The 12,500-nt window shown below is 53.7% G+C and overlaps 1 protein-coding gene across 1 annotated transcript in view; it reads left to right on the top strand.

The window, feature by feature from the left end:
- The window catches only part of LOC139240437 (fish-egg lectin-like), a 12,052-nt gene extending 4,360 nt beyond the window's left edge, over window positions 1-7,692 (top strand). The window contains exons 2-4 of the mRNA XM_070868962.1: window positions 392-619; window positions 3,510-3,849; window positions 7,153-7,692. Coding sequence (XP_070725063.1) covers window positions 392-619; window positions 3,510-3,849; window positions 7,153-7,294 — 710 coding nt within the window. The 3' untranslated portion in view covers window positions 7,295-7,692. The remainder of the gene's footprint in view (window positions 1-391; window positions 620-3,509; window positions 3,850-7,152) is intronic.
- Window positions 7,693-12,500: the final 4,808 nt, after the last annotated feature.

Here is a 12,500-nt window from a genome sequence, read left to right as displayed (position 1 = left end):
ACTCCCTCAGTACTGCCCCTCCGACAGTGCGGCACTCCCTCAGTACGGCCCCTCCGACAGTGCGGCGCTCCCTCAGTACTGCCCCTCCGACAGTGCGGCACTCCCTCAGTACGGCCCCTCCGACAGTGCGGCGCTCCCTCAGTACTGCCCCTCCGACAGCGCGGCACTCCCTCAGTACTGCCCCTCCGAAAGTGCAGCGCTCCCTCAGTACTGCCCCTCCGACAGATTGGAGGGCCTTGTCTTCGAACACTCTTTTCCTCAGACTCCTCCCGGAGTCGCAGTGCATATTTCGTCCCCAACAGCGCCCCATAGAAGGGGCGTGGTGTTCCCCTGTGTCATTCGCGACCGACGAGCTCTCAATAAGTGATGTCTCCTTTTCTCTTTCCCTCAGCTCTCATCTGCCGACGTATCGCAGGCAACTTGAAGCAGATTGATGCCAGCAATGGCCAAGTCTACGGGGTGAGCCGTGGGGGAAAAATCTTCACCAGAAGCGGGCAGCGTTGGCTCATCGTACCAGGGAGGATGAGCCACGTGACTGTGGGCGCGGATGGAGTGTGGGCCGTTGGTCGCAGACAGACCCTTTATAGAATGATTGGCGGAACCTGGGCTATGCTGGCGGGTAAGCCATCTAATTGACACCCACTTGCACCTCTCAAAAGGCCCTTTGCGTAGCTTGATTGCAGGGTGCTCGCAGTGTTGAAGGAGCGTCGCACTGCGCTGTCGGAGGGGCAGTACTGAGGGAGCGTCGCACTGCGCTGTCGGAGGGGCAGTACTGAGGGAGCGTCGCACTGCGCTGTCGGAGGGGCAGTACTGAGGGAGCGCCGCACTGTCGGAGGGGCAGTACTGAGGGAGCGTCGCACTGCGCTGTCGGAGGGGCAGTACTGAGGGAGCGCCGCACTGTCGGAGGGGCAGTACTGAGGGAGCGTTGCACTGCGCTGTCGGAGGGGCGGTACTGAGGGAGTGCCGCACTGTCGGAGGGGCGGTACTGAGGGAGTGCCGCACTGTCGGAGGGGCGGTACTGAGGGAGTGCCGCACTGTCGGAGAGGCAGTACTGAGGGAGCGCCGTACTGCGCTGTCGGAGGGGCAGTACTGAGGGAGTGCCGTACTGCGCTGTCGGAGGGGCAGTACTGAGGGAGCGTCGCACTGCGCTGTCGGAGGGGCAGTACTGAGGGAGTGCCGTACTGCGCTGTCGGAGGGGCAGTACTGAGGGAGCGCCGCACTGCGCTGTCGGAGGGGCAGTACTGAGGGAGTGCCGCACTGTCGGAGGGGCAGTACTGAGGGAGTGCTGCACTGTCGGAGGGGCAGTACTGAGGGAGTGCCGCACTGTCGGAGATGCCGTCTTTCGGATGAGACGTTAAACCGAGGCCCCGTCTGCCCTCTCAGGTGGATGTGAAAGATCCCACGGCCAGTATTTGGAAGAAGAGCAGGGGGAGTTCTCCCCGGTGTCCTGGGGCCAATATTTATCCCTCAATCAACATAACAAAAACAGATGTGATCCGGGTCATTATCACATTGCTGTGTGTGGGAGCTTGCTGTGCGCAAATTGGTTGCTCCGTTTCCCACAATACAACAGTGACCACACTGCAAAAGTACTTCATTGGCTGTGAAGCACTTTGGGACATCCTGATGTCGTGAAAGGTGCTATATAAATGCAAGTCTTCCTTCCTTTCTCTCTTTCCTTTCTCTCTTTCCTTCCTTCCTTCCGCTCTTTCTCTCTATCTACCTTGCTCCATTTCTCTCTTTCTTTCTCCCTTTCTGTCTTTCTTTCTCTTTCTCTCTTTCTTTTTTTTGACCCCAGGACGTCCCAAATGCTTCTCGGCCAACAAAGTCCTTGATGAAGTGTGGTCACTTTTGTGATGATGAAAATGTAGGCGGAAATTGTGACACCACAAGTCCCGGCTAGATTGGAGATGATTGGCTCATTCCAAGTCAATCACCGCACTGCTTTCAGTGACTGGGGGGGATCATGTGACTATCCTCCAATCAGTGCCTTTCCTGAAGAAATTATCCCGCTTTTGTCGGTAGATTTTGCTGTTGTTTTGGTCACGAACTTCTGTTTGCTGATGTTCGTCGTGACTCTTTCTAAATAGACACTGTAGACTGTTTGCCATACATCAGAACATCAGAAATAGGAGCAGGAGTCGGCCATTCGGCCCCTCGAGCCTGCTCCGCCATTTAATATGATCATGGCTGATCCGATCATGGGCTCAGCTCCACTTCCCCGCCCGCTCCCCATAACCCTTCACTCCCTTATCGCTCAAAAATCTGTCTATCTCCACCTTAAATATATTCAATGACCCAGCCCCCACAGCTCTCTGGGGCAGAGAATTCCACAGATTTACAACCCTCCGAGAGAAGAAATTCCTCCGCATCTCAGTTTTCAATGGGCGACCCCTTATTCTGAGACTATGTGCCCCCTAGTTCAAGATTCCCCCACGAGGGGAAACATCCTCTCTGCAACTACCCTGTCCAGCCCCCTCAGAATCTTATATGTTTCAACAAGATCACCTCTCATTCTTCTAAACCCCAATGAGTAGAGGCCCAACCTCCTCAACCTTTCCTCATAAGTCAAACCCCTCATCTCAGGAATCAACCGAGTGAACCTTCTCTGAACAGCCTCCAACGCAAGTATATGGAGTATAAAAGCAGGGAAGTCCTGCTCCAGTTATACAGGGTATTGGTGAGGCCACACCTGGAGCACTGCGTGCAGTTTTGGTTTCCATATTTACGAAAGGATATACTTGCTTTAGAGGCAGTTCAGAGAAGGTTCACTCGGTTGATTCCGGGGATGAGGGGGTTGACTTATCAGGAAAGGTTGAGGAGGTTGGGCCTCTACTCATTGGAATTCAGAAGAATGAGAGGTGATCTTATCGAAACGTATCAGATTATGAGGGGAGCTCGACAAGGTGGATGCAGAGAGGATGTTTCCACTGATGGGGAGACTAGAACTAGGGGGCACGGTCTCAGAATAAGGGGCCGCCCATTTAAAACTGAGATGAGGAGGAATTTCTTCTCTCAGAGGGTTGTAAATCTGTGGAATTCTCTGCCCCAGAGAGCTGTGGAGGCTGGGACATTGAATATATTTAAGGCGGAGATAGACAGATTTTTGAGCGATAAGGGAGTGAAGGGTTATGGGGAGCGGGCGGGGAAGTGGAGCTGAGTCCATGATCGGATCGGCCATGATCGTATTAAATGGCGGAGCAGGCTCGAGGGGCCGAATGGCCGACTCCTGCTCCGATTTCTTATGTTCTTATCCTTCCTTAAGTACGGAGACCAGAACTGTGAGCGCAGTACTCTAGGTGTGGTCTCACCAGTGCCCTGTACAGCTGTTGAAATGCACCCCGTTGTCGAAGTAAATAAACTCTGTACTACGAGTCCTGCCATGAGTCTCTCCATCTCCCCCAGCCCTCCCCCCCACCCACACCCAACAACCCATTGGCTTACACAGAGGTGTCAATCAGCATCACAAAGCATCATCTGCTCACGATAGACGTATTCTCTTTCGCCAGGAGAGCTCAAACAGGTGGACGCCGGTGGTGACCAGATAGTAGTCGGGGTCGACGCAAACAACAACATTTTTTGCGCCAACAAGCGTGATGCAGTCTTGGCTGCCAACTATTCCGGGCCGGCCTACAAGCAGGTAGATGGCAAGTTGAAGTACTACTCCTGCGGACCCCAGAACTGCTGGGGCGTCAACGCAGCGGGTACCACCTACTGCCGTGTCCACGTCAGCCCGGTGTTCTGTGCAGGCACACACTGGCAGAAGGTTGACGGCAAGCTGGCGATGGTGGAGGTCGGCACGGACGGGGCGGTTTACGGAGTGGGCAGAGACGGGATGGTCTATCGCAGGTAAGGCTCTCAGGCTTTGTGTTGTGAGTATGGTTTGGATCAGCGAGCAGAGCCTATTTAATCGGCACATTGCAGTTATCAGTCTACAGCGTCTATTTAATAAGCACACTATAGCTAACAGTCTACAGTGTCTATTTAATAAGCACACTATAGCTAACAGTCTACAGTGTCTATTTAATAAGCACACTATAGCTAACAGTCTACAGTGTCTATTTAATCGGGACACTATAGCTAACAGTCTACAGAGCCTATTTAATCAGGACACTACAGCTAACAGTCTACAGCATCTATTTAATCAGGACACTATAGCTAACAGTCGACAGAATCTATTTAATCAATACACACTACAGCTAGCAGTCTACAGAGTCTATTTAATCAGGACATTATAGCTAACAGTCTACAGAGTCTATTTAATCAGGACACACTACAGCTAACAGTATGCAGTGTCTATTTAATCAAGACACTGTAGCTAACAGTCGACAGAATCTATTTAATCAATACACACTACAGCTAACAGTATGCAGTGTCTATTTAATCAGGACACTACAGCTAGCAGTCTACAGAATGTATTTAATCAGGACACTGCAGCTAGCAGTCTACAGAATGTATTTAATCAGGACACTACAGCTAGCAGTCTACAGAATCTATTTAATCAGGACACTATAGTTAGCAGTCTACAGAATGTATTTAATCAGGACACTATAGCTAACAGTCGACAGAATCTATTTAATCAGTACGCTACAGCTAGCAGTCTACAGAATCTATTTAATCAGGACACTACAGCGAACAGTCTACCATGTCTATTTAATCAGGACACTATAGCTAACAGTCGACAGAATCTATTTAATCAGTACACACTACAGCTAACAGTCTACAGAATCTATCTAATCAGGACACTACAGTGAACAGTCTACCGTGTCTATTTAATCAGGACACTATAGCTAACAGTCGACAGAATCTATTTAATCAATACACACTACAGCTAACAGTATGCAATGTCTATTTAATCAGGACACTACAGCTAACAGTCTACAATGTCTATTTAATCAGGACATTACAGCTAACAGTCTACAGAATCTATTTAATCAGGACATTACAACTAACAGTCTACAGAATCTATTTAATCAGGACACTACAGCTAACAGTTGACAAAATCTATTTAATCAGTACACACTACAGCTAACAGTCTACAGAATCTATTTAATCAGTACACACTACAGCTAACAGTCTACAGAATCTATTTAATCAGTACACACTACAGCTAGCAGTCTACAGAATCTATTTAATCAGTACACACTACAGCTAGCAGTCTACAGAATCTATTTAATCAGTACACACTACAGCTAACAGTCTACAGAATCTATTTAATCAGTACACACTACAGCTAGCAGTCTACGTTGTCTATTTGATCAGCGCACCAGGGCTCAGTATCCACAGAATGTGATACATCCAAGGTTGCTGGTGATACAAAGCTAGGTGGGAATGAAAGTTGTGAGGAGGATGCAAAGAGGCTTCAAGAGGATTTCGACAGGCTGAGTGAGTGGGCAAGAACATGGCAAATGGATTTTAGTGTGGAGAAATGTGAAGTTACCCACTTAGTTAGGAAAATTACATGGGAGTTCCTCACTGTCAGAGGGCAGTAACTGGGGGAGTGCCGTACTATCGGAGGGGGCAGTACTGAGGGAGCACCGCACTGTCGGAGGGGCAGTACTGAGGGAGCGCTGCACTGTCGGAGGGGCAGTACTGAGGGAGCGCTGCACTGTCGGAGGGGCAGTACTGAGGGAGCGCTGCACTGTCGGAGGGGCAGTACTGAGGTAGTGCCACACTGTCGGAGGGGCTGTATTGAGGGAGCGCCTCACTGTCGGAGGGGCAGTAACTGAGGGAGTGCCGCACTGTTGGAGAGGCAGTACTGAGGGAGCGCTGCACTGTCGGAGGGGTAGTACTGAGGGAGCGCTGCACTGTCGGAGGGGCAGTACTGAGGGAGCACCGCACTATCGGAGGGGCAGTACTGAGGTAGTGCCGCACTGTCGGAGAGGCAGTACTGAGGGAGCGCCGCACTGTCGGAGGGGCTGTATTGAGGGAGCGCCTCATTGTCGGAGGGGCAGTACTGAGGGAGCGCCGCACTGTCGGAGGGGAAGTAACTGGGGGAGTGCCGCACTATCGGAGGGGGCAGTACTGAGGGAGTGCCGCATTGTCGGAGGGGCTGTACTGAGGGAGCGCCGCACTATCGGAGGGGCAGTACTGAGGGAGTGCCGCACTGTTGGAGAGGCAGTACTGAGGGAGCACCGCACTGTCGGAGGGGCAGTACTGAGGGAGCGCCGCACTGTCGGAGGGGCAGTACTGAGGGAGCGCCGCACTGTCAGAGGGGCCGTCTGTTGGATGAGACATTAAACCGAGGCCCCGTCTGCCCTCTCAGGTGGATGTAAAAGATCCCGGGGCCACTATTTGGAAGAAGAGCAGGGGGAGTTCTCCCCGGTGTCCTGGGGCCAATATTTATCCCTCAATCAACATAACAATAAACAGAGGATCTGGGTCATTATCACATCGCTGTGTGTGGGAGCTTGCTGTGCGCAAATGGGACCACACCCCAAACGTGGTTCGCTGGGCTGTGAGACGCTTTGGGATGGGCTGAGGAGGTTATCATCATCATCGGCAGTCCCTCGGAGTCGAGGAAGACTTGCTTCCACTCTTAACATGAGGTGCCTGAGGTGGCTGAACAGTCCAATACGAGACGTTCTGGTTTGTCGCTGTTGGGGTTGTCCATGAGGCTCCTGACATGCCAGGTCTCAAACGCGAGGTTAACGAAGTGGAAGATACCCGTGCGTGAGTTCTTTTAACGCGGGGCGATCGTTGCACACTGGCTACCACACGGGCTTAGCTGAGCAAGGTCTTGGTCCAGTGGCAAGGGGGCCCAAGACGACTGGAGACCAGGCACTGCTGAATGAGCCTTGGTGCCGACGGCCAGATGTTGGCCGTAATTTTGGCGACGAGTAGCGTCCTGGATGGTAGGTGGCCCGAGGTTTGGCTGGGGGAGGCATTAGGAAGGTCAGAGCCCCATTGGGGTTCAGAGTGGGAGGCTAAGGGCTGAAATTTGGCGACGGCAGAGGGCGGGACTTTATTAGTGGCGGAGCTTCCGTAGGCGGCCATCTTGTCCGCCTGAAATGCGAGCGCTGTCCGTTCTGTCGCCCTGCTCACCCTCGGCCTTCGAGTCCCCGCGGGGCCGGCTGACCAACGGACGGGTGGAAGGATTGTGTGACTCACGCCCCCACCTCCCCCGCCAACCTGTGTCTCTTTCCTTCGCAGGGATGGGATCACGTCCAACGAACCCCAGGGGACCCAATGGACCCGGATCCACATCGTGGGTGGGAGGTTCAGCCACCTCTCGAGCGACCTGGGAGCTCTCTGGCTTATCGAGACTGACGGGAGTATCGTCCATTGCCGCTGACAGCCAGGGCAGGGCCAGGTCACCACGAGGGGGCCTCCCAGTCGTGGAGAAGGACAGGTCCTCTCTGTCCCAACATTGCAAAATCCTCCTCCTTGTTTTCAAACCCCTCCTGGCCCACCCTCCCTATCTCTGTAACCTCCTCCAGCCCCTACACCCCTCCCTATCTCTGTAACCTCCTCCAGCCCCTACACCCCTCCCTATCTCTGTAACCCCCTCCAGCCCCTACACCCCTCCCTATCTCTGTAACCTCCTCCAGCCCCTACACCCCTCCCTATCTCTGTAACCTCCTCCAGCCCCTACACCCCTCCCTATCTCTGTAACCCCCTCCAGCCCCTACATCCCTCCCTATCTCTGTAACCTCCTCCAGCCCCTACACCCCTCCCTATCTCTGTAACCTCCTCCAGCCCCTACACCCCTCCCTATCTCTGTAACCTCCTCCAGCCCCTATACCCCTCCCTATCTCTGTAACCTCCTCCAGCCCCTACACCCCTCCCTATCTCTGTAACCTCCTCCAGCCCCTACACCCCTCCCTATCCCTGTAACCTCCGCCAGCCCCTACACCCCTCCCTATCCCTGTAACCTCCTCCAACCCCTACACCCCTCCCTATCTCTGTAACCTCCTCCAGCCCCTACACCCCTCCCTATCTCTGTAACCTCCTCCAGCCCCTACACCCCTCCCTATCTCTGTAACCTCCTCCAACCCCTACACCCCTCCCTATCTCTGTAACCTCCTCCAGCCCCTACACCCCTCCCTATCTCTGTAACCTCCTCCAGCCCCTACACCCCTCCCTATCTCTGTAACCCCCTCCAGCCCCTACACCCCTCCCTATCTCTGTAACCTCCTCCAGCCCCTACACCCCTCCCTATCTCTGTAACCCCCTCCAGCCCCTACACCCCTCCCTATCTCTGTAACCTCCTCCAGCCCCTACACCCCTCCCTATCTCTGTAACCCCCTCCAGCCCCTACACCCCTCCCTATCTCTGTAACCTCCTCCAGCTCCTACACCCCTCCCTATCTCTGTAACCTCCTCCAGCCCCTACACCCCTCACTATCTCTGTAACCTCCTCCAGCCCCTACTCCCTTCCCTATCTCTGTAACCTCCTCCAGCCCCACAACCCCCCGAGATCTATGCCCTCCTCTAATTCTGCCCTCCTGAACATCCCTGATTATAATCGCTCCACCATCGGTGGCCGTGCCTTCTGTTGCCTGGGCCCCAAGCTCTGGAACTCCCTCCCTAAACCTCTCCGCCTCTCTAAACCTCTCTCTCCTCCTTCAAGACGCTCCTTAAAACCCACCTCTTTGACCAAGCTTTTGCTCACTGTAACATATGCACCAGTTTGTAGAGCTGTTGGTCTGCAGGAGTCCGTGTTCCACGGGTACGTTCAGTGTGTGAGGTTGCAGCCCCTCTTCCATTGCTTGAAGGGGTCGCTCCTCAAATTCCTTTAATGTTTAATTGTTCATTTGTGGGTTGTCGTGCCCCTTACTAAAAAAGGGGGCACTTGATTGAACATTCTGCGCAAAACAGTTGTAGAGCTGTTGAGTGGGAGCGGCTTAGCCAGTCACGTGCTGATCACAAGACTCAAGAAAACCCCGGCCCGTCGGGTTCGGGGGATCCACGATGGGGCAGGCGGTTGTGAGCCTGGTGGACGAACTGGTAATGTGTGGTGTGATTGTTAAACCTTTTGCTAATAAACCAACTAGTTCTTCATAGCAAATGTGTCGCTACAAATTCTTAAGCAAAGAACCCACGAAGCAAATACATTACACTCCCTGAACCTCTCCGCCTCTCTAAACCTCTCTTTCCCCCTTCGAGACGCTCCTTAAAACCGACCTCTTTGACCAATTTCTCCTTATGTGGCTCGCGTAACACGCCCTGCAAAGTGCCTTGGAACGTTTGCACCGTATTAAAGGTGCTATATAAATGCAAGTTGTTGCTTAATGTCGTCGGATGCCCCCGGCCTGTGCAAAGTTGTCACGCTGTAATTACAACCCTCCCACCACTAGGGGGGGGGGCGCTCCAGAGGAGCTGGTCCCATCTCCAGCCAATTGTCCCCAGGTAATGCCTGTTGCTCGCACAGTGGACAGAGGAGCCAACGTGGCTCTTGACTGCATAATGGCCGATCTCTTTCCACGCCATGGTGTCTGGTCCTGCCCGTCGCTCGTTCTTCTGACTGTTCGGAGGGCGCACTGTCTGCTTAAGCTTCCGCAAAGCCTTCCCACCATCGACAAGACACAAGTCAGGAGTGTGAGGGAACACTCCCCACTTGCCTGGATGAGTTGCAGCTCCAGCAACACTCGAGAAGCTCGATACCATCCAGGACAAAGCCGGCCGCTCGATCGGCCACGCTCCCCACCACCTCCAACACTCACTCCCTCCACCACCTCCAACACTCACTCCCTCCACCACCTCCAACACTCACTCCCTCCACCACCTCCAACACTCACTCCCTCCACCACCTCCAACACTCACTCCCTCCACCGCCTCCAACACTCACTCCCTCCACCACCTCCAACACTCACTCCCTCCACCACTCCTCCAACACTCACTCCCTCCACCACCTCCAACACTCACTCCCTCCACCGCCTCCAACACTCACTCCCTCCACCGCCTCCAACACTCACTCCCTCCACCACCTCCAACACTCACTCCCTCCACCACCTCCAACACTCACTCCCTCCACCACCTCCAACACTCACTCCCTCCACCGCCTCCAATACTCACTCCCTCCACCACCTCCAACACTCACTCCCTCCACCGCCTCCAACACTCACTCCCTCCACCGCCTCCAACACTCACTCCCTCCACCACCTCCAACACTCACTCCCTCCACCACCTCCAACACTCACTCCCTCCACCGCCTCCAACACTCACTCCCTCCACCGCCTCCAACACTCACTCCCTCCACCGCCTCCAACACTCACTCCCTCCACCACCTCCAACACTCACTCCCTCCACCGCCTCCAACACTCACTCCCTCCACCGCCTCCAACACTCACTCCCTCCACCTCCTCCAACACTCACTCCCTCCACCACCTCCAACACTCACTCCCTCCACCACCTCCAACGCTCACTCCCTCCACCGCCTCCAACACTCACTCCCTCCACCGCCTCCAACACTCACTCCCTCCACCACCTCCAACACTCACTCCCTCCACCGCCTCCAACACTCACTCCCTCCACCACCTCCAACACTCACTCCCTCCACCACCTCCAACGCTCACTCCCTCCACCACCTCCAACACTCACTCCCTCCACCACCTCCAACACTCACTCCCTCCACCACCTCCAACACTCACTCCCTCCACCGCCTCCAACACTCACTCCCTCCACCGCCTCCAACACTCACTCCCTCCACCACCTCCAACACTCACTCCCTCCACCACCTCCAACACTCACTCCCTCCACCACCTCCAACACTCACTCCCTCCACCACCTCCAACACTCACTCCCTCCACCACCTCCAACACTCACTCCCTCCACCGCCTCCAACACTCACTCCCTCCACCGCCTCCAACACTCACTCCCTCCACCACCTCCAACACTCACTCCCTCCACCACCTCCAACACTCACTCCCTCCACCGCCTCCAACACTCACTCCCTCCACCGCCTCCAACACTCACTCCCTCCACCGCCTCCAACACTCACTCCCTCCACCACCGGCGCACCGTGGCTGCGGTGTGCACCGTCTACAAGATGCACCGCGGCAACTCGCCAAGGCTTCTTCGGCAGCACCTCCCAAACCCGCGGCCTCTACCCGCCTCGAAGGACCAGGGCAGCAGGTCCATGGGAACACCACCCCCTCCACGTTCCCCTCCCAGTCACACACACACCATCCCTCGACTGGGAAATATATCGGCCGTTCCTTCATCGTGGCTGGGTCACAAACCTGGAACTCCCTCCCTAACAAGTTTACTGACGCCGTCTCAATTGGTGCCAGACGAGAACTCCCCTGTACTCTGGACACCGGGAGAGTAAGGATGCTTCTCCGGCCACTTTCTTCATTACAGAGTTGTGGAGGTGAGCGGCCATGACCCCACTCTAAAATGAATAGGGCGTATTCGAGAGCGCAGTGCATTCTGGGTACGGCCATCCGCCATTGGGGCCCAGAATCACAGAACGGTTCCTTTTAAGATCGGGCCGGGGAGAATCGCTTGTGCCATTTTGTTAATTTGAATGAAGTATGTCTCTGGTTTTTCCTTGGCTGCAGTTGGTTATGCAACTCATCCAGGCAAGTGGAGAGCGTTCCATCACAATCCTGACTTGTGCCTTGTAGACGGGGCCTTGTGGAATGGGGGCTTGACAAGGTGGATGCAGAGAGGATGTTTCTACTGATGGGGGAGACTAGAACTCGGGGGCGTGATCTCAGAATAAGGGGCCGCCCATTTAAAACAGATGAGGAGGAATTTCTTCTCTCAGAGGGTTGTAAATCTGTGGAATTCTCTGCCCCACAGAGCTGTAGAAGCTGGGACATTGAATAAATTTAAGACAGAAATAGACAGTTTCTTAACCGATAAGGGGTTAAGGGGTTATGGGGAGCGGGCGGGGAAGTGGAGCTGAGTCCATGATCAGATCAGCCATGACACTCAATGGCGGAGCAGTCTCGAGGGGCCGAATGGCCGACTCCTGCTCCTATTTCTTATGTTTTTATGTTCTTAAGGAACTAGTTTTTATGTTCTTACGAAAGGCTATGGGGAGTCAGGAGGTGAGACAGTCACTGCAGAATACCCAGCCTCTGACCCGCTCTTGTTGCCACAGTATTTATGTGGCTGGTCCAGTTAAGTTTCTGGTCAATGGCGACTCCTAGGATGTTGATGGTGGGCGATTCAGCCATGGTAATGCCGTTGAATGTCAAGGGGCGGTGGTTAGACTCTCGCTTATTGGACTGTTTCTCTGTAATGGAGGACATTGAAATTTATAACGTTGAAAGTGGAAACGGAACAAGATTATTCTAGACAGAATATGTGATTTAGCCTGTCGAGAAACTCAGGTAATAAAGCATTTAACGCAACCTTTGAGCGTGACATCAAATATTAAAACTTTAAAACCTTTATTCGTTTTGGACACACTGTGCTTTTTGGGGGTCATTTCATTACAAAATGTTCTACAAGAACAGGGGTATAAAATGGGAGATGGAGGAGCCTTTCACTTCAAGTCAAAGAGGAGACAAAAAATAATGTTCAATACACAGAAACTCAGCCCAAACC

Source organism: Pristiophorus japonicus, chromosome 31 (genome assembly GCF_044704955.1).
Source record: "Pristiophorus japonicus isolate sPriJap1 chromosome 31, sPriJap1.hap1, whole genome shotgun sequence".
NCBI lineage: Eukaryota > Metazoa > Chordata > Chondrichthyes > Pristiophoridae > Pristiophorus > Pristiophorus japonicus.
The sequence above is the reverse complement of the archived record's forward strand: the minus strand, read 5'-3'. Positions and strand labels throughout refer to the sequence as shown.